This window comes from Equus przewalskii, chromosome 10 (assembly GCF_037783145.1).
Source record: "Equus przewalskii isolate Varuska chromosome 10, EquPr2, whole genome shotgun sequence".
Classification (NCBI taxonomy): domain Eukaryota; kingdom Metazoa; phylum Chordata; class Mammalia; order Perissodactyla; family Equidae; genus Equus; species Equus przewalskii.
Genome location: NC_091840.1, coordinates 11,767,510 through 11,795,346, shown reverse-complemented (window position 1 = coordinate 11,795,346; position 27,837 = coordinate 11,767,510). Strand labels below are relative to the sequence as shown.

The following is a 27,837-nucleotide window of genomic DNA, read 5'->3' as shown; positions in this document are numbered from 1 at the left end:
ATTCCTTCTATGATGTGCCGGTTCATGGAACACAGGAGGACATGAATTCATGTTTAAAAATTGTCCAGGGATGAACAAAAGGATTCCGAAGTTATGTGAATGCTAATAATGGTACCAGAGTAGGCTGTGACAGCCTGGTGACCCCAACTGAAACCAACCTGCAGCATTTCCCATTAGGAAATCAATGTCGTGGTAAACGATGGTACCTGAAAGGGTTAAATCTATTGCCTGATGGCTTATTCTTCTTTCTTTCTGTGGATTAAGGCATGTGCTGGAAATTATTTTTGAATAAAGAATAATTCACATGATCTAGTTATGATGATTGTGGTTATTTGTTTCTGACTGTTAAGACTGATTTATTTTCCACTGCGCACACTAATAGGGAAAATAAATACTGCGCACCATAGTAGCACAAAATATCAAACTAGCTTAAATTGCTCCAATAGGAAGTTTTATGATCTAGAAATAATAACTTGGCTATAAAAAGCGAGTCACTTCCCATCAGATAGAATTCCTAGTTTTCAAAGAATAAATAACATTGCACAACGAATTAGATCAAAATTCTTATACATTTAGTATGATAAACAAGCTCAATAAAAATATCGCCCTAAGTTTTCTTGATGAAAATATTCTCAAGCCAGTTAAAACATTTCAAAATTCAGAAAATCATGTATACCCCCGTGCTTACAAATCCTCTGGCAGTAAAATTGAAAACAAATAAAAAAGAATAACTACTTCTAATAACTTGGGAAATAGCTCATACTTGCAAAAACGCAACATAAAGTTCCATTCCTTTAATTTATCCAACAGCCTTATTTGATAATATATGCTATTTGTCCAAACATGCTTTAGTCATAGGGTAAAAATGAAAAACAAATCTTAGTTCTCCAACCGGTTATTTAGCTATACAATATAAAATGCTCAGATGATTTGAAAAAGCCAAACAACTCACTAATAACTTACTGCATTTAATAGTTTCCATCCAAATGTTTGGCATTCCCTGTTTGAAGTTGTATGTTATTCTCCCATATGCGAAACAACCACAGTTTTAGAGGTTAACTTACTCTCAGGAAAGCTGGAGCAAGAATCTAGAAACAGTTCATCCACGGGTCTCTGCATGTCCTGGAGGAGAATTCACATTCCTTTTGGGACACCACTACTTCATGCTTTTAATTTCATGTTTATTGTGAATAGTTCCGTTTTAAACTGATTTCCGAAAAGGATTATGGTCTTACTTCAGCCAGGCTGCCAAAAACTCTCTGCTCACATCACATGGTGACTTCTTTACAGTTTTCCGTTTCTTTGACTCCTGGCCAGTTCCTCAGCAGGGAGTTCATAGTTGCAGATGCTGGCTGGACATATCAAAACATTAGGAGATCTCAAACCAAGCGAATCTAGTCTTTCTTAACGAGCTTTTTCATACAAGGCACTGATGGGAGAGTTGACCCACAATATAATCTTTTAAAGAAGTATAAGAGGCAGAGCAGAGAGAAGGAAATAGAAGAGTTGAGGTTTTTGTTTAATGATAGCTATAAACATACAAACCAGGTCAGAAAGTGACTCAAAACTGAAATGTAGGTCTTAAAACCTGGATCTAGAAATATGGCAATGAAGCAAAGTAATTTTTTTCAGGATAACAAAATGAGCTCTGGATTTTCACCTGCATCTCAGTTGCATTGCATACACGCCAACTGCAGCATCTTTCTTGGAGGGGAGGATAGAAGAATCCTTAAAGCAATGTCATAAAACTACCTGCATTCCCAGGACCTACAGGCTCGTTATTTCTGCAACAAGTCCCAGAAAACACACTACTTTCTCTGTAAGAAACCAGTGATTGCCAGTACATCCTATTTTCCGGAGAAGTACAAGAAACATTTTTAACAGGTAAGAGCTGCCATTCTATCTTTTTTGAGCATCTCACATAAGTCGAAGACAAGGCAGTTCCCAAACTTCTTGTAATTCACAGAGTTGGTCTTTGGCTGTAGGAGAAGAGTAGAAAAGAGTCACTATCTTTTTGCTTAGAGTCTGCAAGCCTGTTAAGTTCTTCTGCACTCTCATTACTTCCTGAATACACAACCGAGGGGACACAATGTGCTATGCGTGCAATTCTTAACTCAAATGGACTTTTATCTGTCTCCCGTTGTCCATGATAATTGCATGAAATCTTCCTTACTATTTCCCATTCCCTCAACATTTATTCAATCATAGCTACTCTTTTGATAATTATATGAGATCCAGACATTGTTCAGCAAGCAAAGTAGAAACAGACTGAACTCATTAATGCGAGAGACTGTCTAAAAAAAAAGACTTCTGATTATTTCTGCATGTCTTGTGTCTTCTGTAGAAGGCACAAAAATTCTCGCATTTAATAACATTGCCAGCATTCTGTACACAGAGAATATAATTTAGAAACTTTTTTCAGTAACTTGTTTCCTAGAAGAACTTTGTATCCAGGATAGTTTGTGGATTCTGGTCCTCTAGGTGGCTTCTGAACTCTATTCTTTTCTTCAGCGTGTTGGCCTCCTTCTTCATATGGACCACCCTGTAATCTCTGTAACACCGTCCCAGAGCAAGCCCACCCTTGTTAGTCTTATTTTTCAACATTTTCCTTGACCAAGTCATATGTCTTCACTCTTCGAAATAAACGTTGGTATCAGCTTGCCAGTTAAAAAAAAAAAAGGTCCTATTGGGATTTCAAAAGTGGAATGGCATTGATTACGTAACATCATGGTGCTTGCTTAGCAACCACGGATGGCACTTACTACATGCAAGGCACTGTTGGGGCCAAGGGCAGGCCACCCCAAAATACCCCACAATAGCATATCGATTATTTTTAATTAAAGTTACTTGAGAAGCAAAAGGGGCATTCTGCCCTCCTGTCTCTGTTCCCCTTTACAGCAGGAAATAAATCTCCCATGTGAAAAATGCTCTGCCTGCATCCTTATCACCAAAGCTGGGGAGTTCAGGGCCGAGATGCCTACATAAACAAGCCTTGACAATTTACTGCCTCAAGCCTAAACTCTGCTTAAATTCCTTACTAATTATGTATCTCAAATCTAAATTTCTTTGTCCTGTCATTCCTCACAATTTATTGTTTCTTTGTGTAAAAAATGTATAGATACTGTCTGCCTTGTTCACTCTCCGAGCATCATTTCTGTATGATCTCCAATATGTACATATTAAACTGGGTTTTTCTCCTGTTCATCTGGTCATGTGTCAGTTTTATTATCAGTCCAGCTGCAAGAACGCAAGAAAGGGAGAAAGGGGATTTTTCCCATCCAAACAGCACACTTAAACATTATTAACACATTTAATCCACATAATAATCTCATGAAGCAAGCACTATCATAATCAACCCCATTTTATAAATGAGAAAAGTGAGGGCCAGAGAATTTAAATAACCTGCCCAAATTCACATAGCTGGTGAGTAGCAGAACCTTGGTTACAATCCGGACAATCTCTGGTCTATAAGCTAAAATAACAAATGCTGTCCAGTCTTGTTTGTGTCCATCTCTGTTCATTCAATGAGTCTCACTTTTCTCCTTGCCTCTTGCTTCATATATTTTGCAGGAATATTCTCTTGTCCCAGAAGTCTTACAGATTTCATGTGATGTACTTTGCATTGGGCTAAAACATTCCTCTTGGATTATATCCTGGCTACTTGTACAGAATACTGGGCACCATGGGACCTGTGTGCAGCCCTCAACACTGTCAAAAGCAGAAAAACCTGACTTGCAGAGAGACGAGAATAAAGCAGCCAGCAGCCTGATAAAGAGAGAGACTGAGAATGTCTGTTCATTCCCAGGAACTTTTCTGTCCTTTTCATTATTCCTCAGACCTAGCTATGCTGCCTGCATTTGGGTTTTATCAGATACTCTCCAAATTTTATTTTGTTTCTTAAAAATACAAGAAATTAATTCTACTTGGTCCCCTTTTATGCCTTTTCTTGTTTTTGGCTTGAAACATCCTTGTATGATATATTCCTGCCCTCCATTCTTTCTATTTGCAGTTCCATTTCTCAGGTACATTTTGGCCCACCTCTATTATCTGCCTACAGGATGTCTTTTTGAAACAGTATAATTTTATTTTTCTTTTCACTTAGTCTGCAAATCTTTTACTTTTCATGAGGGAATGTAAGTCCCTAGGATAACCAATCCATTTTGTCCAATCATCTGATTTTATAGTCTCTAAATCAAGCTTTCCTGTGGTTTTCCATTTCTCCATTTCCACACTGATCATGGCTTTTCTCTGTTCCTTTTTTTAGGTTCCCCTTGCCCTTCTCCCCTCCTCCCATCTGGAAAGTTCTGGGTGAGTACTTTCTGGTATTTCATTCTACTAGTGATCACCCTTACATGTTGACAAACATATTTGAACAGATGTTACTCTGGCAATGTGAAAAATCAGCCTCATCTATCTTCCCGCCCACGACCTGCTGTGCATTGCTTCCATCCCACCCCTTGCAGGATAAGTCCTTCAACATATTTGACTTTGGAACCTTAGCTATACTTTCTGCTGTGCAATGCTGGACAAGTCACTTACCCCGGGAGCTTCAGTTTCCTCATCTGTAAGATACAGAGGATAAGATAGGATTGTTAAACAGAAACCCACAGGCCCAAAATGGTATTATGCTAAATCCCATGATATCAATTTCATACCAAATCTAATTGCAGTTTCACTTTCCCCAAACATGTAATCTTAATCAACCAGTCTGGAATTTTCTGGTCAGTACCAATGAGGTAATCTGCGTGAGCCCTCCCTATTCCCCCATTCCCAGAGGAAGAAAAGTCAATCTGCATGATAAAACCCTTGCCTTTCCCTTCCCTCCAGAGAAAAGATGTCCTGGCCCAAAATAATCCTTTCTTTTCTTTTGCCAATAACTTCCTTGCCCTGCCCTCCTTCCCATAAACTTCACATTTTGTATAACTCCTTGGAGTATCTCTCCACTTGCTAAAAGGGATGCTACCGGATTCATGAATTGCTTAATAAAGACAATTAGTGCTTTAAATTTACTCACTTGAATTTTATTTTTCAACCGTATCCAATGGAGTTCATTTAGGATTAAAAAAAATTTAGAATTTTAAGGGTAGGATAGGTAGGAAAGGATATATACATTTAGCACAGTATCCAGCATTGAGTGAGGACTCAGTAAATGCTGGCAATTATACTCTCCATAGCCTTGCCAAAACTGGAATCATAGATCTTTTTAAAAGTTACTAATCTGATTGATAAAAATTACTGTTGTTACCTAGTGAAGGCTCTCTTTCCACCTGTGCACACAGAAGCTGATACTGTGTACATCGTTTTTGAGGGGGAAAAAAGAGTTTGTTGTTTGTGCATTCAAGTGGTAAGGAGACAGAAGGACAGCCTCTCAACTCTGTCTTCCTGATCCAGGGTATAGGGTAAGGTTAAGGGATTGGGGAGGGCAGGCTGGTGTGCAGAAGTGCTAGCAGGATGAGTTTTCATTGGCTCTCTCTTCTGCGCATACTCCTGGGTGGCTCACAGGCCCAGAAAAACAGCCTTAGCCTTCTGTTGTTAGGATGAGGTCAGCAGAGTAAACAAGGGTGAAGTTTTTATGTAGATTTAAGTCGTTTCCTTCTCTGAGTTTCTAGAGATTTAGTCCTCTGGCTCAGAGAGGAAGTCACCCTTACAAATGGAAATTTATCTTATCAATGTAAATTTCCCCTACAAATGGGTAACTTCTCCTAGGTCTTCAGAGCTTTTTCCCTGTCTGCTGTTTCTTAAAAGTAATCAGCCTAAAATAATTCGTGTGCCAAAGAGGCATATTTTGGGGTGAGAAATTCTGTTCCTGGTCCTGTGGTTACACTACTACTTGATTTCTTAGATTACTTGTCAAACATATTTGAATATAATTTTTGGCCATGTTGTAAACTATTTGACTGATAAATCTGTCCATTTTCTCCACCTGTATTTCTGTAATTCTGTCATCCTGAATTTTCGTTTATATTCTTGTTTGGACCCTGACTGAAAATGTCTTAAATTATTCACTTTAAAAATACCTTGTTGCTGCCTTCTCACATTTAGTTTTGCTGGTAAGAATGCTTACATAGCTTTGATTCTCATTAATTTGAGGTATTTTTTTTTTCTCTCTAGGAAATTTTAGGAATTTCCCTTTCAGCACAGGTGTATAAGACTTCATGACAATGTGCCTAGGTGTAGGTTTTGTTTTTTGTTTTTTGGGCTTTTTTGTCTTACAGGGCATTTTGTGGTCACTTGCAATCATAGAACTTGTGTCTTTATTTTAAGTTCTGGGAAATTTTCAGCTAATATGTTAATCAAATACTACCTCCCTTCTAGTCTTTCTATGTACTTTTTCCTGGAAGTTTATTAGGTATTTGAGACCTATTGTCTTGGTTACCATGCAAACGACATGACCTGCTCACCACAAGACAAAAGCCAATCCATCAAGAGGCAAGATGGTGGCAGAAGAAGGGCATTTTATTAAGCAATGAGCTAGCAAATTGGAAGATGGTGGACTAGCATCCTAAAGAACCATCTTACAGGGGACACAGAATCTTGAAGCAGCTATATAGACCAGTGGATTATAGGGGAGGGGTTAGGAAAGTTAATCCTCTGGTGTTGCAGACTAGTAGTCACCACACCAGATCTTTCAGTTGTCATGGATATAGGAATAGACAGAATCTCTGTCTGAGAGCCATCGCATTCCCAGGGAATTCAAAAGAACAAAATTATCATCTTATCACAGCTGGGAGGTACCTACACAAGCAGGGGCCATAAAATCTACAGAGCATGTATATCTCCTGGAGGGTGCATATCCTGCTCATCTAGTTAATCAGAGGGAATTCAAAGTTCCAATATGGTTTCTTTTCTATAACATGGCTTCCCTTATGTCAACCTTGTGTTGTATCAATCCCCCCTTTTGTTGTTTATTCCTCCATCTTGAGGGATATAGGGTGATGACTGCTCTAGCTTCTTCCTGCTGGTAAGGGGCATAGGTTGTTCCATCTCATTGAACCAGTCTCCTACTAAGACAGTGATGCAGGTGGCCTCCCAAAGTTAAGCCTATATTGTGTAAGCAATAATGGTATTTAATAGGAAGCATTTCTAGAGAAACAAAAGGAGAAACAATCTTAATAGTTGAAGCAAATCATAAACCAGTCTCTGAGCGCAGGGGACAGCCAGTCAAAAACATTTATAAGTGTCAGAGTCAAAGTATTTTGCAGTTTTAAATGTCTTTGAGGATGTCATCAGATGTTCAGGTATCTTTCTGAGTGGCTTACAAAGCAACAGACATAAGTCTCTCTTAAATTCATATCAAGTTGTCCAGCTTCAGTTTGCAGGGCTTCTGGAAAAAGCACAGTTTCAGTTCTCAATGATTCAAATGAAAATGATGGAAACAAAAAATTGAAAACATTGGTTTGCATATTTGTAGTGAGACATATCAGGAGACTGGAAGAATTCAGGATTCAATCTAGTTTACAGATAGAAAACAAAAACCTCACAGTTTCTATGGCAACATCATTTTTCTAAATTCACCACCCTCTCTCTCTTTTTTTTTTTTGGTGAGAAAGACTGGCCCTAAGCTAACATCTGTTGACAAGCTTCCTCTTTTTTGCTTGAGGAAGATTGTTGCTGTGCTAATATCTGTGGCATTCTTCCTCTATTTTTTTGTGTGTGGGATGCCACCACAGCATGGCTGGATGAATAGTGCTTAGGTCCACTCCTGGGACCCTAACCCGTGAATGCCAGGTGCTGAAGTGGAGCACACAAACTTAACAACTACACCACCAGGCCAGCCCCTGTTCACCTCATTTTCACCAAAGATAGCCAAATTAAGACTAATTGGTTTATGAAATAAGTCTGGTTTCAATAAACTTGATACTATTATTTCCGTAAGTACCCCAAGAATAGCAATTGATCATATACAGTCTTTCAAATCTTGCAACCTTCTGCTGGAACTTTCTACAAGAAAGCTCAGGTTGAACTTTAAAGACCTCTTGAGGCCAGCAAAGCCAAGGACTTGTCATCAGAATCTGCCTGTTATACATATAGATTTGGGGGATTCCTCTCTTCTCTTGAGTTTCCCCAAAATATGCTGAGGTTCCTTATACCTGTTAGAGAAGTAAACTTCTTCACTCACCTGGTAAGGTTGCTAGGAATTCTGTAAGCAAGGTATTAGACCAATATTTTCATGTGGCTTTATTTTATAAAGTCAATCTTTGTTCCTCAAAAGCTATCTTGTCATGTCTGAGTCTGCATGTTTCTCTCAAATATGACATTCCAGTCAAAGCTTTAGTAATATAACCAGTGTTTCCAATTGTGTCCTTTTATAAGGGGAATAGATTCTTATTAAACTTACACAAATAACTGCATTGCCATGAAAACAATTCTTACTCACTAAGAGTTTCAAATTCTGAAGGGATCAAGTAGGGGGAGAAAAGAAAAATACTTCAATTTCACTTAAAAAGGCATAATTTTGCCATGTTACTATAAGTCATAGTTAGCTTAAGAGAAAGAGAAAAAGGTTTCCTTAAATCTGGAAAAAACAAAACATCAAAAAATCAGCAATATCTCAAATGACATGTCATAAAAATTATAATCATCCTCATCAGTTTATTCAGTCCTGTGTAATCAATTCTTGATCTTATTCTTCTGTTAGCAGTTTTATGAGGCCATAAGTTTCTTCATTAGAGTTCTGTAATTTCTTACCCAGTTCACTTTTATGATCTGAAAGTTTATCAGAAATCTGTATTCTAGAGTAAGTGTTAGAGTCCTCTCCTTGAATCTCTCTGAAGATGAAATACATCTATAAAAACATCAGAGTTAGATAACAACTATCTAAAAATGACAAAAGACTCAAAAATGGCAATTGACAAAAAAATTTCACTATTTCTGTGACATACAACACTTTAAGGTAATAACTAGAATTATGGCTCTCAACTAGGACAGATTAGAATTTTAGGAATGTTATATAATTTTTAAAACATTTATATCAATAACATTTACCCATATAATACAACCTAAGAAGGTTTATCATCACTTATTTTACAATGCTTCCCATGAAATTTAACATACCAAATAAGCCTAATTAGCTTAGTATCTTCTTATTTATAGGAAGAGAGAGAACAAATGTCTTTGAGCAGTCCCAGGGGTCCTCTGAAATTCTCAAAGAAAAATTTTTTCCTTCAGGTCAAAAGAAAGACTTCATTTAGGATTTGAATTTTGGGGGAAGCTTGTCAAAAATTATTAAAAGGTTTTAAAACACTTGGTCAAATAGGAAACAATGCTTACTGCAAAATGATGTTCAGTTATCCATTCAAAAAAGTGACAATAGAAACAGTCATCAAGGGGCCAGCCGTGTGGCCGAGTGGTTAAGTTTGTGCACGCTGCTTCAGTGGCCCGGAGTTTCATCAGTTTGGATCCTTGGCATGGACATGGCACCACTCATCAGGCCATGCTGAGGTGGCATCCCACATAGCACATCCAGACACTCACAACTAGAATATACAACTATGTACTGGGGGGCTGTGGGGAGAAGAAGAAGAAGAAAAAAAAGATCGGCAATGGTTGTTAGCTCAGGTGCCAATCTTTAAAAAAAAAAAAAAAAAAGAAAGAGTCAAAAACCTTAATAGAGAGATCTCATCTTTTTGAACATAGGAAATTATCTTAACAAAGCATAGATTTTCTGTCTTTTGGGTAAACTTACTCAAAAATAAAGAGAAATGTTTTATAACCTCTATCAAGAGCAAACTAAAAGTTTAAGAAAATTATCCCTTTTAAGAGAAAGAAAACCAAATTTTAATTTTTGTGATAGCTTACATTTTATATTAAAACTCATTTGATTACTTAGATTTACTTCAATCTTAGTCAACTTGACCATGCATAAAACTCTTTTTTAGGGTTCTTCTTCCACAAACCTATATCTTTCTTTTTACATTCAGAATTTGACCCATGGCTTCTCTTTTTTTTTCCCACCTACTACTTTGGGATAAATTTATCTTTCTTAAGAAAACAAACAAAAATATTTCCATTCTTTATACCTTCTTTACTGAAAGCATACATCTTCTTTTCTTTGAATACAAATATGTTTTCATTCTTAATTTTTAGTAGAATTTTTGACCCTTATAGACCTTAGTGAAAACTAAAAAATTAGCACTTATGAATTGTCTTTTATATTAGCATTCTAAACACTTTTCATAATTTATAGAAACATGCTACTTCATAGTACAATCATTTAATAAAATACAAGACATGTTTACTAATAGACCAAAACATTTTTTAGTTTCTCTGTAATAAGAAGCCAGAATTAGATAATCTTAGACATGTTTAGCAATAATATTTCAGTATTTTTCTTCTTCTTCTTCCTCTTCTCCCCAAAACCCCCCAGCACATAGTTGTATATTCTAGTTGTGAGTGCCTCTGGTTGTGCTATGTGGGACGCCACCTCAGCATGGCCTGATGGGTGGTGTCATGTATGTGCCAAACAATTTTAAATAAGCTTTCACTTGCCAAAGATTGTTTTATATTATGTTAACTTGAAAGGCACTTTTGTTAGTTTCCATTACATTTGTATAAGTGCTTACTTTAACCCAATTGAGTAGAGCTCTTTAGAAATTATACCATCGGGAAGTAAGTTATCACACACATATAACTATATAGACACACATACGCAGAGACTCTACAGCTATTGTTTTAAAATTATTGCCACAATCAAGTACAGTAATACAAGGCTCCCTAGTAATGAATCTAAATTTTGTTTTAAGCCTCTTTTTTTACTAATATTTGTGGAGAAGACACTCAAGATGCTAGATTTTTGGCAAGGGTGCTCCTATGGCCGTTTTCTTTCCTTTTTCCTTTTTTCCCCTTCGGTCCTAGGAATTAGTGATGGGCTAGATACTCCCCAGAGGGTTTGCAAGCTCTTTGAGGTAAAAGTAAAGGGTGAAATCTGAACTGCCTCTACAGCTGCACTTCCAGTCTCCCAAGGGTATTTTTTTAGGGACAGTTGCTCTTGATTCCTCAGAAATTGGATTGTAACTCAAATGACGTTACAGGTTGGTCTACCTGTCCAACTACACCATTCCTAATTTGTTTCTTTCCCTCTGGAGTCTTAGTTTTATTTTAACTTAGGGAAGAAGGCCTAATAAATTCTTATCAAGCTCTGAATATCAGCTTCCCATTTGGCTGAATTTCTTATCATGAGTTGCTAAATCCTTTCAAATATCTTGTCGAGTTTCAGTTGGGACAAACAATAACTGTACCAGGCTATATTAAACAGCAGTTCCCCAGAAAATCTCTGAGTCTCATTTACTCTAAGAGGGGCTCATTTTGGGCCCTCCTTTGAACATAGATTACGGGATGTCCGTAAAACCATGACCTAATAGACGTTTCTCTTATGTACCTTTTATGACAATTTTTTATTAGCTTTTTGTAACAAAATCTTCAGTTTTTTTAAGTGCAGTTTTAAATGATCTTATCTAATGGAACATTCCTTCTAATGGCCAAATTAATTACCCCGCGGCTGACAGCAGTATAGTAGGACCCCTCGTGGCAAATGGGAGTGTAACCTGCATTTCTGTCAAACCATCTCTGACCACAAAATGGAGAACAACCGCGTTTTTGTCCCACTGTAGTTTTGGGACCCTCCTAACCTGAGGATTATCAAACCAAGCCCTCAGGACACAAAACAAGTTTGGCAAGATTCTGCTGTTCTCTGTAAACATCGACAGCTTCTGAAAACCTTCTGTCAAAAGGTGGAGCCCTTGACTCTTTCAAGATGAAAGATTTTTCCTTTTTCCTTCATTTGGAGGCTCAAAAAGAACCCAAAATGGCCACCATAATTTTATTTTAATTTTTTTTTTGCTGAGAAAGATTTGCCCTGAGCTAACATCTGTGGCAATCTTCTTCTATTTTGTATGTGGTTTGCCACCACAGCATGGTCTGCGCCTGGGATCCAAACTCATGAACCACGGCCTCTGACACAGCACACTGAACCCAAGCACTATGCCACGGGGCCGGCCTCTGTCCACTTTAATTTTAAATTATCCTAAGTTGTCTTTCCAGCTGTTTATAGTTATCCTCATTTTAGGAGGCTTTTTCCAAGGTGGCTGCAACAAGCAAGGTAGTTTCTAAAGAGAGTTTGTTATAGTCACCAAGGAACTAGGTCACCAAGGAACTAAGTCCCCAAACAGCCAATTTTAATAAATAAAACAGTGAGACACAGACAAATGTGAACAGACTTTGAAATCCAAGACTCTGGTACTCTGGGACCGTACCCTGGAGCTTGGGACTCTAACATTATCCTTTTGTGTGCCCCAGTGGCTGTAACCCATTTATGTTGTCTCCCTTAAACCCTCAGTCCTTGCTTAGAACTTTAACCAAGCAAAAAATCTCCACAGCAGGACCTCTAACCCACAATTCCTATGAGATATTCAACAATTTTAGGCATGGGCACGTTTTAACAAGGTCATTCACCCAAAAGACATCTGATCCTGGAGCTGTTTACAAACACAGACACAGAAACACCAGACACCGGTGAACTGGTTCCCAGATTCCAGGTGAAGTCCTATAACTCTTCCCATTCCAGCAGTGTGCCTTATTAGCCAGATGACCACCCTCAAAAGAAGGGGACCCCAGATGGAGGGAAAGAAAGTTTTCAGTGGTGCACACCTGAGGCAACTTACCCTACTCCAGCCATGAGCCTGTTGACCTTCTAGAAGTAGCCATTTCTCTTTCCACTATAGGAAGCATTGGAGACAGCTGGCAGTGGAGGGAAACCAACAGGACCCACACCCAAGGCAAAGAGCCTCAGCAGCTGCTAGGGACTTTCCCAAGAATTTCCCCCGAAGTTGGCTGGCTGCAGGCAGACTTATAGATCCCATCGTCATTGCCAATTTCTGTTACTACGCAAAGGGCATGATCTGCTCACCAAAAGACAAAAGCCAATCTATCAGGAGGCAAGATGGTGGCAAAGAAAGGGCATTTTATTAAGTGATGAGCTAGCAAATTGGAAGATGGTGGACTAGCATCCTAAAAACCATCTTAAGGGGATCACAGAGTCTTGAAGCAGCTATATGGGCCAGTGGGTTATGGGGGAGACAGTTAGGAATGTTGACCTTCTGGTGTTAGAGACCAGTAGTTGCCAGATCTTTCAGTTGTCCCAGATATCAACACAGAATCTCTCTTCAAGGGTCATCACATTCCTACGGAACTCAAAAGAACAAAGTTATTGTCTTATCACAGCTGGGAGGTACCTACCCAAGCAAGGGCCATAAAATCTACAGAGTATGTATGTCTCCTGGAGCATGCATATCCAGCTGAGTTAGTTAATTAGAGCTCACTCAAAGTTACAATATGGTTTCTTTTCTACAATATGGCTTCCATATGTCAACCTTGTGTTGAGCCGATATCATCTTTGCCTCTACTTTTGTCCACGTACCATCTTGAAAGTGGAAAGCAATCCATTTTCACACCACATATAAACAATCTTTCTGGCACACAATTTTTATTATGTCACTCCCTTTGCTACCTTCACAGTGTCCTGGTTTTGTAGCAAAAGCACAAGACTTTTTATTATCTGGTCCCTGCTTCTCTCCAGTCTTCCCTTGCCTTAACCCTTCCTCTAACTCCAGTCATATTTAGACATGATCATTGTTTTTTTAAATGAATGTAAAGCATTCTCATTCACCTCTATTGGCTCTTCTGGAATCAATCCCTTGTGATATTATAACTTATAATAAGAAATATATATTTGGTCTTCAACCTAGCTCCTGGCATAGAGTTCCTAAAACATTTGGAATTTCCTGTGATAAAAGCAATAATGGTGGCCTTTGTTATGTTAATGAAGCGACATTTGGAAAATCCTTAGTTAACCTAAGGATAGAGGGTGGTTGCCAGGGAAAGAAACCATGTGATTAGAGGGTTAGCACAGGAGAGAGGGGATGAAGGTTGAATCAGTTGCCAATGGTCAGTGACTTAATCAATCATGACTATGTAACGAAGCCTCTGTAAAAACTCAAAACACAGGTTTTGGAGAGCTTCTGGGTTGGGGAACATGGGGAGATCTGGGTAGAGTAACTCAACTACAAAGGGCATGGAAGCTCTGCATCCTTTCCCCATGCCTTGCCCCATGCATCTCTTTCATCTGGCTATTCCTGAATTATATCCTTTTTTAATAAATTGGTAATCTGGTAAGGGAAATGTTTCTCTGAGTTCTGTGAACCACTTTAGCAAGTTAATCGATCCGAGGAGGGGGTTGTGGGAACATCTGATTTATAGCTGGTTGGTCAGAAGTACAGGTAACAACCTGGACTTGAGACTAGAGTCTGAAGGAGGGAGCAGTCTTGTAGGACTAAATCCTTAACCTGTGGAATCTGATGCTATCTCTGGGTAGATAGTTTGAGAACTGAGTTGAATTAGGACACTCGGCTGGTATCCTGAGCATTTCTTGGTGGTGTAGCGAACTGGCCCCCTCCCCCCATTGGAATTGGTACCAGAACCTGTTTACCCCTTCTCTCAAACGGGCCTTCTCATATTGGCTACGTATATCTGCCTAATTCTCACTGTCTTTCAGGTCTCAGGCCTTACCTCTCCTCTCACAGGAGCCTTCCTGGCCCTCTTCCCATCTGGGTTAGATGCCTCTTCCAGGTGCTCCCTAGCACACCGTGGTTACTGTCTTTGCAGTATGTACTCCTCCATATTTTAAACTAATCATGCTCATCTCACTTCCACCATAGATTGTACACATCTGAAGGGTCCTGCAGAATCTTTATCACTGTGCACATCACAGAGCCTGGGACATGAAAGTTGCTCAATACATATACTTTGAGTTTTAAATGTATAATGTTGGATATGAGATGGGGAAGCAAAAAGAAAAGCATCATTTATTTTTTCTAGAAGGCTGGTTATAAAAGAAAGGTCATTGGTTGGATGCTAGCCAAAATGAGTTGTTTTGGTCAAAGGTAGGGTTTTTAAAAGATGGTATTTAGAAGGGAAGGAAAAAGGAAAACGCTGAAAAAACAGGAAAAATAAAGTAACAGATGGAACATTGCTTTTTGGAAGGAGAGTGGGGATAAGAAGGGATTGGATCAGAACCAAGATGAGAGGACAGACTTGAAAAGGAAAAGAGAGAGTTCCTTTGTCACAGGAAAAAAAGGAGGTGAAAGTGAGAACCGAAAGAATTTTTAAATATGACAAGATGAAGGAAAGATTTCACCCCTGAGGGTTAAGATATTTTTCTGTAAAGTGGGAAGCAGACTCTAAGAACAGACCAACAGATGTGCTTGGCAGCTGAGGACAGTGTTAGCAGTCTGGAAATAGCTGTGAGGAGAACGGAAGATGTTTACCATAGACATGTTAGGAGCTCTCAAAGCATGTTGAAAGCCCTGCTGGGGTCGGCAGGACTCCTTAAAACTACAGAAAAACTTGTGAAGTTTGCCTTTGATGAATAAATGCAAAGCAATGAGGAAAGTTAATATATTGAGGTATAAGAGGAAGCCATTTGGTTTAAAACTAATTTGCCTTGATCTTGTTTTTCCAGAATGGCCTGATGTGGCCTGTCAAGCATGCCTTGCACATCTGTTTTAAATATTTACAATATCCTAAAGCAAAGAATGCCGCCTTTAAAGATAGGGATGTTGCCTCCCTCCCAGATCAGCATTTGTTTAAAGATAGGCATTTCTTCCCAGAAACTAAGAGTCACGCTGACCTGCTGTGTATATTTTGTGACCACTGACCTGCTGTGCTGGCAAAACATCTCGTGAATGTAGTAAAAAGAGATATTCTTGTCATATTTGATGTATGTTCCTTGTTCCAAAATCGTTTCTAACCATGCTGTGCACTTACCAGAGTGCTGCCTTCCCTGGTGAAGGTCATTCTCCTGGGCCGTGTAGCCCGCAGATTGGATCATATAATAAACTCACCCCAATTTTGATTTATAGATTGATTATTGATTATTTGTGTTGACACCTCTGAAGTGATGTTAATGTATTTTCAAAAACCACTTATCATTGACTAAAATCTTTGGTATATCAATAAAGGTGTCAATAAAGGCTTTTTATAATTCAGTCTTGGCATGCTTCTGTTGGGATCACTCAAATACAGCTTTCCTTTGGATAGTCATAAGTATAGGGGCTGGCAATATTCCCAGATGTGGATAAGCTTTTCCCCCCAAACCCAAATAAACTAACCAAACACTGGGCTTCCTGGTTAGTCCTAGCGGTGGGTAACGAAAGCAGTTTAATTTTGGCCACTTGTGGAGTATTCCAGGTAGCTCCTGCCTAGGTTATTCCTAAGAATTTTACCATTAGGGTAGGTCCTTGGACCTTTGCTGAATTTGTTAACGAGCCTCAGTTGGTTGTGTGAGTTATTGCGTTCAAATCAGTCCTAGCCTGCTCTTCAGTTCCCAACATTATCATGCGTCATCAATGCGGTGTACTATTACACTGGGGACCAAGTCCACATCCCTTCTGATCAAATTCTGACAGTAAGCTGGAGAGTTGTGATAGCCCCATGGCAACACAGTAAATGTCAGTCAGGATCCTTCCCATGTGAAAGTGAACTGCGGTTGGCTCCTCTCCAAGACTGAGACAGAGAAGAAAGCATTTGAGAAAACAGTCACTGAGTGCCAGTCTCGTTTAGACTGTTATGTTTTTTTTGTATAGTCCAAACCATGGTCAGAACTGCTGAGGCTATGAGCAGCACCATTTTATTAAGCCTCAATAGTCTACTGTTAGTCCCCACGAGCTGCAAGCCTTTTACACAGGCCACACAGGACTATTGTACAGAGAATTCATCAGTGCCAGCACTCCAGCTTCTAACATGTCATTAAAGTGGTGATCTCTTTTTGCCCACCAGGTATTCCATATTGTTTTAAGTTAACCACCTGCGTGGGTTCAGGCAGAACTAGTGGTTTCCATTTAGCGTGTCCAATTAAGACTGGCCTGAAGGAGGACTTTCATGCCTCTCTTCTCAATACTAGGTAGGGGAAGCAATCTCTGGGCCGACATAATGTCTATCCTAATAATAAATTCAGGTACAGGAGACTCGATTTCCTCATATAAAGTTTGTTCAAAAATCCCAATTTTCATCTAAACTTTCACCTCAATCCTGTTAACCTCTGCATCTCCATTTCCGCCTGATCTAAATTTAGCCGCCATTAAAACATCACCAACAGTTTTCAAATCACGGTGTTTTGGGCTCCTGTGTCAAGGAGTCCCAGAAAAGTCTCTCCCTTCCTACCCCAATCTGGCCATTTTATCCACACATGTGCATATGGCCTTGGGTCTCTGCCAGGTTGAGCCACAAGACCCTGGCCTCTCCTTCAGTATTTACCTTGATTAATCTGCTTAACCAAAACCCTAGGTGGTTCTGAGTGGGGTTTCTCATTGTAATTTTGTCCTTTGGCTTTTCAAATTCCTCCAAACTAGGGTAAACAGAGTGGACTTGTTTGGGGCCTTCTAATGTTGGGGGACCAGCAGGGAGTCCCATTGGTCCACCCAACCTTCAATAGTGCTGCATCAACACTATTGTTTCAACACCATTAATGTCTGCCACATCCATCTCATTTCTCAATAACCATCTAAATAGTTTCTTGTATCAATTCCAATAGGAACATTCCCCACACCCATAAGAAATTTCTCAGACACCAGCTGGATGCCCTACAATTCAACTCAATTCTGACACCGTCTACCCAGAGATAGTATCAGGTCCCACAGGTGGAGGGCTCAGTCCCACAAGATTGGCTGCCCACAACCCACAGTTCAAATGCCAATGGCAAGCCCATGTTGTTACCTGTACTTCCTACCGATTGGCTATAAATCAGACATCCTGCAACCCTTTCCTCAGGTTTGATTAATTTGCTAGAGTGGCTCGCAGAACTCAGAGAAACGTTTTACTTACTAGATTACTGGTTTATTATAAAAGGATATAACTCAGGAATGCTATGGAAGAGATGCATAGGGCAAGGTATGGGGAAAGGGGCATGGAGCTTCATGCTCTCTCTGAATACACTACTCTCCTTGCATCTCCACGTGTTCTCCAACCCAGAAGCTCTCTAAACCCTGTCCTTTTTTGGTTTTTATGGAGGCTTTATTACATAGGCATGATTGATTAAATCATTGGCCATTGGTGATCCATTCAACCTCCAGGACCTTTCCCCTCCCTGGATAGTTCCAACTCTCTAATGACATGTTTAGTTCTCCTGGCAACTAGCTCCTTTCCTTAGATGGGTCCAAAAGGCATGTCATTAACTTAATAGGAGACACCTTTGTTGATCTCATATCTCTTACAAAATTCCAAGGGTTTTAGGAGCTCTGTGCCAGACATGAGGATGAAGACCACATATATATGTATACGTCTTATTATAAATTACAATGTCACCCCATCTAAAGATTTCCACCTTGCTGAGACCAGTCCCTTGACTCTCCTTTCTGTCTCTCCCATTGTCTTTTTTAATTACTTTGGTGACCTCGTGTAGGGTCGTGCTTGCCCAGCAGTAGCCTACATGCCCTATAGCAACCATGTGTCCTTCTGGCCCCCTTCTGGGTGTGCCACCAACCATCTGGTATTGTAACAATCCAGGAAGAACATCACATCTTGGAGGAACGCAGAGCCCTTCTACATGAGCTACTGGTCTTGGAATGCTGGTCCTGGAAGGACGGTCCCTTTTGGCAAGCATGTAGGCTTTGTTCCCCTGCCATTATAAGCAACCCCCTCTGTATTCACGGTAGTGAGTGCAGGTGCACAACTCTGTCCAGTCGGCCACTCCTGGACACTCCCTCTATTGAGGTCCCAATAAACCTTTATGTCTCATACACTGTCTCTGGGTCTTTTCTTCGGTCTCTCTGCTACCTATCCCACACTGCTTGCACAGCTGGGCACGCAGTCAGACACCTTGGTATCAGTAAGATCCATGGAGGGAAGCTGAGACAGCAAACTGATAAAACTTCTGACTGTTGTTTGATTTTGCAAGAGCAACATCACATGGGGCGCCCTTCTAAAAGGGGTCCCCTTGATCACAGCATTTACTGTAAACTGGTAATGGGCATATTCAGCGGGTGAATATCCCAGTCCTGGTAAAGCCAATCCCACATGGCTTGCACATGAAGCAGATCAGCTGCTTCATCTGAAGTGTTCTGCTAGGCATTTACAGGGGGAATTGGGCAGTCCCCCATCTCAGGATAAACACACTTTATAGTGGCTTTTATCCAGTCCACCAGGCTGACCTTCCCTCAGGAACAATCTTCTGCATGTCTGGATCACTTATAGCCATCTGTAATTGGTCAATAGTGAACTGTGGGCCCTGTATTGACCCAAACACGCTCTTCCGTCTATAACATTCGAAACGAAAGACATAGCCCCAAATTAGTTACTCTCACATTCCATTTTAGTAAAGGTTCCTCAGGAAGCTCATGATACCCATCCACAAAATGAGGCAACTCCCGCACACTGTATCCCCTGGTTTCAGTAGTTTCTTGGTTTATCTGCCACCACACTGACTACATTTTTGGTGACCAGAGGCCTTCAAGATACTTTCTTGGCATGATTTTTCCCTTTGTGGGCAGCTTTGAGTTTCATGGCCAAATCTCAGACTGACTCAAATCTGAGCTTGGTCCGGCATCAAGTGTGCACTCAGCACTTTACCTCATTCTGTCATTACAGATAACAATAACGAAGGGACTGTATGTTTAGCATGTTTCTTAGTATTTCGTGTTTTCTTGCGTATCCAATTAGTCAGCTCCGCAGGAGTTGGGTCTTCTCTCATCTCTAATTCCACTGGTACCCTTTACCTTTCGCAACTGATAAAAGCACAGCTGCAGTTTACCCCATGGGTGACTAACAAGCCATCCAGGCAGCAAAGGCTCCTCATCCTCTGCCTTTCCCTTCTTTCTTCCCAAACCATGTTTCCATGAGCCTGAGCCGTTCAGGCAAATCCCACTTCACTGACACTACATGTCTAGGAAAAACACATTATGTTTTCCTTTGCTCTCACATTTCATTTTTGGCCACTAAATGTGTGGGATTTTTCCCCATACTGACCAATTCTCCAACACCAGCTGGGTGTCCTACAATTCAATATAGTTCTGACACTATCTATCTGGAGTTAGTGTCAGATTCCACAAGTTAAGGACTCAGTCCCACAAAACTGCTCCCACTTTAGACAGCAATCACAAGTCCCAGGTTGTCACCTGTACTTCTGACCAACTGGCTGTAAATCGGGGTTCCCATGACTCCCTCCTTGGGCTCAACAATTTGCTAGGACATCTCACAGAACTCAGGATAACATTTACTTATGTTAACTGGTTTATTATATGATAAAGGATATGAAAGGATTCGGATGAATAGCCAGATGAAGAGATACATAGGGTGAGCCCTGGAAGGGTCCTGAGCACAGGAGCTTTGGTCCCTGTGGGATTGGGATGCACCACCCTCCTGGAACATGGATGTGTTTGCCAATCCGGAAGCTCTCTAGTATTTTGGGGATTTTTATGGATGCTTCATCAGGTGTAATCAGTTATTAATTCCATTTCCAACCCTTCTCTCATCTCCAGAGAATGGGAGGTGAGGCTGAAAGTACCAAGCTTCTAATGATGGCTTGGTCTTTCTGGTGACCAGCTGTGATCCAGGAGCCCACCAGAGTCATCTCATTAGAACAGAAAATGCTCCTATCACCCAAGAAATCCCAAGAGTTTTAGGAGCTCTGTGTCAGGAAACAGGCTCAAAGGCCAAATATTAGGAGGAACCAAGGGCAGAGACCAAAATATATCTCATTCTTTTATACAAGCGAATACAGAGAATTGCAGCCAAGATCAGCTGATCTGGAGCAGGAGCCACTAGAGGCACAAATTGGTAGGAAAAAAACACTTAAATGGTAATTACGATGAATTGCTGGAGGCTGAGTGTGGACTAGGAAAGAGTGACACACTTCTGGGGCCAATATTATTAGGGGGTGGCAGAAGCAGGTGAGTGAGTGTAACTGGAGCAGGGCAAAGGCTATAACCCTGGAAGGATATGTCTACTGCTTGAGATCTGGAACTAAAATGAGGGAGGAAGGGAGGAAATCCTCTAACCTCACTCTTCTGCCACCCTCCCATCTCCTGTTGCTATTTCCTATTGGATTGGTCAAACCCAACCGGAAGCCAACCATCAATGAAGGAAATTAGGGATACAGTGTCCAGTGGTCAGCCTCCTCTGGAAGGGATATGTTAGGAAAATAGAGAACAAAATCAGCACAAGATATGCCTTCCTTTTTAAAAAATCTTTTCCTTTGTTTTATTCTCATCTCCATCTCTTTTCATACCCATTTATTTGCTCTTAAACACAATCCTAATAAATACCCAAGTTAATAGCTTCAAAAGCAACTATATTATTATGGTTCTAGCAAACTATGTCCAGTTTAATATTTTAAAATATTCATACCACATCTGATATTGATTATTCAGTACTTTGTAAACATATTTCTATAACACTTAAGAAAGTTTATAATTTATGAAAGGACACAAGCAAAGATTTCATCATATTGTTAGGTGAAATGGTTATATGTATGTTGTGACGTTATACATTTGAGCAAGACAAGAGAATTTATTGCTTGAGGTCTAGAAATAATTTAAATTCAACTCTCACTGTAATATGGATTTACTTTTATAGAACACTAAAGGCTCCTGAGTAAACAGTAAACTATAGGTGATTCATTGTAGGTTTGGAAATATAATACTCCAGATATAATTATGATATATGTAAAATATACAGATACAATATTTAATTGTATAAAAAGCCTGTAAAATGGATAAGAGAAAGATTAAAGCACAAGAATAAATGAACAAAGAATACAAATAATTAACACAAAATAAAATGCAAATATAAAGCTTCAATCTCACCATAAGTTAAAAAGTAAATTAAAACAATTTCAATGTTACATCAGCAAATATGCATATATACTTAATTAGGAAATTATATGTACTATAATGACTCCAACTATGTAAAAAATGCACTAAGGAAAAAAGGAAATAGTTGATTTTTTTTGGTGTGGAGAAATTGTGGTGATTCTTTTATACCATTTTATTCAATTTCTATATTTTTCTCCAATATACAATTTTCTTCAATGAGACTAAAAAATTTTCTTTTAAGTTATATAACACATCTCCAAAAACACAGCAGCAAGAATACTGCTTGGTCTTCAAAAAATTTTCCAGTGATATTCAAAATAAAATGACTATTGTTTAAGGAAAAAAATAAAATAATCTGTAAAGCTGACAGATTTTTTTTTAATTGAGGAATACAAAAGATATGCACACGTGTATTTATATATGCACACATGTGCCTACACATATATAAGAGAGAGGTGATCATAAAATAGCAGTAAATACACAGAAAACCATCAGCACCCCCCATAATCATAAGAACTCAATATAATGTATTCAAATTGTAAAAGTCTGAACCAATGCTGCTATGACTCCCATTGTTTTCAATGGGTATATTTGAACTGCTCTTCCAATGTACATGTTTGTTCATTTGTGAGTTCAAGGGACTCCAACCCTGAGAATTTTAAAACAATTTCTGAACAGGTTTCAGAGGAACACTCTTGGATTGTGCTTATGTATTAAAACAAGCGCATAAACCCAGTGTATCACATACTGGCATGCAACAATCACACAGCTTCTGGCTGTTAAATACATCCCTCACATATTTCAGCAAGGGAACTTTTTAGTAAATATCCTATTTCTAAGTCATACTTTAAAAAATTCCAAGTTTGTGGTATTATTTCCACAACACCCAGTGCCTGGCTCTTCAGGTATCTTAAGTAATATTTTGTATTGCCTTTATCACAGATTTTCTATCACCCCTAAATTTGAGGGGAGGAATAATTTCCAAATTTATCCATTCATTAACTAAATACACAAGATATACCTAATATTGATGTTGTTGATTTTTAAAATTATACATACTGCTAATTATTATATACAACAGAAGCTTATGTGACATCAACAAAGACTTGTTAGGCTTGAGGTTTTAAGGGTCTTCTGAATGAGAGAGGAGTTTCCATCTCATGCTTGTATCAACTTCTTCAGCAAAATTTCCCAGCTCCTGCTCCTTAGACAGCTCCAGGAAGGCCTAAATAGGAGACAAAGAAGAAGGAAAAGAATTACCAAGTTGTGGATTGTCTTCCAAATACACAAGAAAAATGCAGCTACTTTCAGGTGAAATTCAGTGATGAAACAAAACCACAAAGGTTGACCCACCTTTTCCAGTGTGCACTGAGAGAGGCTGTATTCTTCCAGGTTAAAGTTATATTTCACTGAAAAAAAAAAAAGACTAGTAGTAGAGTCTTATAATTTATTACCAAGAATTTTTTCAAAAGCATACAAAATAAAAATGCAAATCATTGATATAGGAATATAGAGCTGAATCAGCAAATGTTTGGTGAAAGAAGTCACAGAATTAATATGTGTATATTAAATTAATCTTGATATTAGAATTTTCTTATATTGCATTTTGATAATATGTGTTTTCTTACTTAGTATATGCATCCTGGGGAGATGTGGAAGTTCCCTGAGGGACTGCGTAATTGATTGATACATGTATTCTTACACGTGAGGAAGACTTCAATCCCATTCCATTCCCGTTAAAAGGACCCACTCCTTCCGTGTGGGTGTGCTTCAGCCGGTTCATCTCCTGGACCAGCTGTCTGCTGGGCTTCCCCACACGAACTCTGCATGACACTAGTCACCAGACTCACATGTTCACAAGTCCACAGTTCACCATTTATACGTTGAGTGTCTTCCATGTATGAGCCACCCTTAGGTGCCACAGATAGAGCAATAAAGAAAACAGACAGAAACAAAACCCCTGCCTCCGTGTATTTGGTGTGAGGAATATGGACGTCAAATAAGCACTTAAATATATAATAAAGTAAATATTGATAGCTATTATGGAAAAACAATAAATCAGGTAAAGGAAACAGGAAGTGCTGGCACTCTTTTGCACCGGATAGTCAGGGAGGACCACAGCAATAAAGCAATAATTGAGCAGAAACCCGAAAGAAGTGAGGAAGCTGACCAGCTATTTAGGAAGTAGAATTCCAGGAAGGATTAGCAAGTGCAGAGTCCTGAGGTGGAGTATGCATGTCTGCAACATTTAGGAAGAGCTAGGAAGTCAGAGTGTCTGGAGGAGGAGGAGTGAACCAGAGAATTATATTTATATTTATATTTATATTTATATTTATATTTATATTATATTATAATTATATCCATTATTTATATAATGAGCCAGCACTGTTCTAGGCTCTTCACAAATGAACTCATTTAATCGTCCTAAGCACCCTGCCATGTAGGCGCTGATGTTATCCCTCATTTTAGAGGTGAGCCATCTAGACGTGCAGGGATTGCCTAGCTTTACTCAATGTCTCCTAGCATGTCAGCAGCCGTGCTGGGATGGGATCCCACAGAGCCTGTGCTAGTTTGAGCTCTTCACTACCATGTTGTGTTGAGAAACTACACAAGATGGCCTGCTGTTGAGAATGACCCAGTTAAAAGTGGGAAAAAGATGACAAAGAGAGGGAATGGACAATTTCAAGCGGCCAGAGGAGTTATGCACAATGCAGGGGACACACTTAGCTAGAGACACAGACAGTTCATCATCGTTAACAGGAAGGCAGAACACAGCACAGGTGCAGGGAGGATTTCTGCTGCCTTTATTTTGTCAGTGAAACATAAAGCAAGGGAATCAACTGAGGGAGAAAAGCAGGAAGGAGAAGGCCATGTAAGAGGAGGAGTGAGGAAAGAAGTTAGGACATTTGGTGTGAATGGATTGTGCGCATGTGAGCAAAGCAGGTTGGACTAAGGGGCTTTCTGAGGTTAATGTCCTGAATTCACAGTAGAACCAGTCAAGCACGATTGTGTGTTTTCCTGCAGCTATGGTCTCTGCGCTGGAGATTAACCACTTCATTAGAGTTGGACTCTCCGAAGTTGGGGTTAAATCCCCCCATTATCTACCATTAAAATTCTTAAAATCATCCCCTACTGGGCCTATTTTCAAACCACACAATTATCTCCCATTATATTATTATCCAAGTCTGAACTGATTCTTCAAAAGCTTTGTTTAAAAAACGGTCATTCTTACCTGCCTCTAATTTGTGAAAAGCCTGAGACAGAGGGTGAGCATCCGCCACGGGCAGTTTATAGAGCACGAAGGAGGAAAATCTGGGAACGGGAAAATGTCATATTTGACCTTGAGTTTTAAGGGGAAAAAAATGACCATCAAAATAAATATTGATATTATCAGCAATTTTCTTTTTAAAATAAAAGTAACGCAATTTTTTTTAATGTATGGCTTACGTATGAAATAAGTAATTTATCAGTGGACAAATCTTAGAATGGCTTTGGTTGCCAGCTGTTGGAGACAGCTCTAGAAGTGATCCAGCATAGTTACAGTTATGCTCAGTTTATGCCAACTGTGTTCTCGTTGAACACAGAATGAACATAGGGTGTCCCCAAGCCTCCCTGGGGGGCCACAGCTTCCTGGGTAGCTCCCAAATCTCTTATAATCTAAAAGACTCAACAAATCAGTTTTTGAAGTCCCTAACTTGATTATAAAGTCAAATAACCCTGAAGTTCTCACAGAGCAGAAAAGGAACCCTGAGGGTGAAGCCAACAGAAGTCTTCATAACCAAAAGTTCCTTTCACCTTTCCTTCTGCACAGCCTGTGGGAAAAGCTTCAGAATCTCAACGTGCACCAAAGTCACTTGAGAACTTTCCTTTAGTTTTAGTTCTAGAATGTAATCCTTGCCAAATTTGCTTTTCAGGTGTTGGATGGATCCGACGCATCTATGGGCAAGAAGGAAAACATGTTGGGAAAAAATATTACTCCTTAAATTTTGTTATGTTGTTCTTAAATTTCAAATGTAAGGGAAAGGACGTCACTAAGGGAGCTGAAACGAAGAATTCCAGGTGCTCATAGCGATTTTTCCCTTTTAATAGGGAATCTCATTTTGGGGGCCAAGTGCAGGCTCTGGAAAGACACTTACCTGAGTCTTCCCGACACCATGATGGCAACGCGGTCACAGACGGCCTCAGCCTCAGCCAGGTAATGGGTGCTCAGGAGGGCCCCTCTCTCTGTGTTTTTAATGGCTTTCTGGATTGTTTGCCTGAAGTAAGCCAAAACATTAACACCATTAAAAGAAAGGGGGTAGGCAAAAAAGAAAGAGGGGAAATTTTATAGAAAAAAATACAGTTTGTGAATCATATTTAGATACTAATTCAAAAAAAAGCCCAGGAAATGTGAATACTAACTAGATTTTTGATAACATAAAGAAAACTTCTGTATATTTTTAGGTGTGCTAATGGTGTTCTGGTTAAGTTAAAAAAGAAAGGGAAGACTTCATATCCTTTGGAGATACTAACTGATACTTATAAATAAAGCATATGCTACCTAGTATTTGCTTCAAAATAATTGGAGAGTGGGGAAAGGAAGTGGGTGGAGGTATAAAAAGATTGGCCCTATGTGGATATCTGTTGAAACTAGGTGATGGGTATAAAGGGTTCATAAATGACTTTCTTCACATTTGTGCAAAATTTCCATAGCAAAATTCTTTTAAAAGGTTGGGAAGGAGGTCAGCACCATGGCTGAGTGGTTAAGTTCATGCACGCCACTTCAGCAGCCCAGGGGTTGCCAGTTCGGATCCTGGGCATGGACCTAGCATGGCTCATCAAGCCATGCTACGGGGGCATCCCACATAGAAGAACTAGAATGACTTACAACTAGGATACAACTATGTACTGGGGCTTTGGGGGAAAAAAAAAGAGGAAGAGTGGCAACAGATGTTAGCTCAGGGCCAATCTCCCTAAAACAAAAAAAAAGATATACTTTTAAAAAAAAAAGTTGGGAAAATATTGGACAGTCACAAATATAAAACTGGATTGGTGCCGGGAGCCGTGGCTACATCATTTGATCGGCTGTTTGACAGGGTCCAGCTGATTAACGCCGAGGGGTGCAGGGTCGCCCCTTGGTGAAGAATAACCGGCCGGCCCCTCACATAGTTCTGAAACCTGTGCTGCTTCTAATTGCCCTTCATTCCTTTTCCTTTCTTAACCTCCAGTTTTCACTCCTTTGGGTGGCTGCTTGGGAGGCACTACCTCCCGGGAAAATTAGATATAGTAAGAGAATGTGACCACCTGCAGGTAACTTTCAAGATATTTTTCAGTTAATTAACGGAGGAGCACACAGTCCCATGTGAGACAAGCAGAAAGGAATCCTGCCCAGATAAGACGTCGAGTTAGGTTTACGGCCTCCATCTGGTTAATGTTTCCTTCTCCGTCCAGTTCTTTGTCTAAATATATATATATGCATCGTCCTTCTAAGTTTGCTGGCTAAGTGGATGATCAAGAAGTATCTATATATTATTCTTGACCCTCTGCTTTCTGTTAAAATGTTATAGAGGTTTTCTCCTAAAAGCAATAAATAATAAATAATTGATGAGTAGAAAGGCCGAGGGGTGCAGGGATGCCCCTCGGTGAAGAATGGCCGGCCGACACCCCTGATATTCTCTGAATTATATGCATGCTTTCTATCAAGGTTATGTCTATACTTATTTCTGTGTTTTATTCTTGAAGATATATAGTTTAGCTTAGCTTTTCAGCCCTTTACTTTACTAACAAAATGATATTTTCTCTGGCAGTGTGCTTAAGGGACTGTTAGCTCTGCAATCTAAAAGACAAAGGAATGCTTTCACCCCCTAAAGGGCGCGAAAATGTAAAGATGTTTAACTGCCCGCTGAGAATGCAGATAGCCCTGGGGATAAGATACCCTGCAGTCGCCTTTTGTTCCCATTAACCATCTACATTAATGGCTTAAATGATTGAGGGAGGC

The 27,837-nt window shown here is 39.6% G+C and overlaps 2 protein-coding genes and 1 long non-coding RNA gene across 8 annotated transcripts in view; 1 reads left to right on the top strand and 2 right to left on the bottom strand.

The window, feature by feature from the left end:
• The window catches only part of ABCA9 (ATP binding cassette subfamily A member 9), a 65,215-nt gene extending 63,117 nt beyond the window's left edge, over positions 1-2,098 (bottom strand). For 2 of the 5 annotated variants that reach the window (XM_070561521.1, XM_070561523.1), the window contains exons 1-2: positions 1,661-2,098; positions 1,065-1,352 (exon numbers count right to left, since the gene is read on the bottom strand). The gene's annotated coding sequence lies outside the window, so the exon portion shown is untranslated. Of the gene's footprint in view, positions 1-963; positions 1,472-1,660 lie in introns of those variants that run through there. The other 3 variants (XM_070561522.1, XM_008537772.2, XM_008537773.2) reach the window with 3 other exon arrangements.
• LOC139074010 (uncharacterized) lies at positions 1,312-26,070 on the top strand. The gene is made up of 3 exons (XR_011523284.1): positions 1,312-1,884; positions 4,265-4,308; positions 25,950-26,070. It is a non-coding gene; the product is annotated as an uncharacterized lncRNA (long non-coding RNA).
• ABCA6 (ATP binding cassette subfamily A member 6) overlaps positions 21,218-27,837 on the bottom strand; it is a 64,321-nt gene continuing 57,701 nt past the window's right edge. For both annotated transcript variants that reach the window (XM_008537771.2, XM_070561526.1), the window contains exons 36-40: positions 25,997-26,116; positions 25,656-25,796; positions 25,093-25,172; positions 23,214-23,269; positions 21,218-23,085 (exon numbers count right to left, since the gene is read on the bottom strand). In XM_008537771.2, coding sequence (XP_008535993.2) covers positions 22,984-23,085; positions 23,214-23,269; positions 25,093-25,172; positions 25,656-25,796; positions 25,997-26,116 — 499 coding nt within the window. In that variant the 3' untranslated portion in view covers positions 21,218-22,983. The remainder of the gene's footprint in view (positions 23,086-23,213; positions 23,270-25,092; positions 25,173-25,655; positions 25,797-25,996; positions 26,117-27,837) is intronic.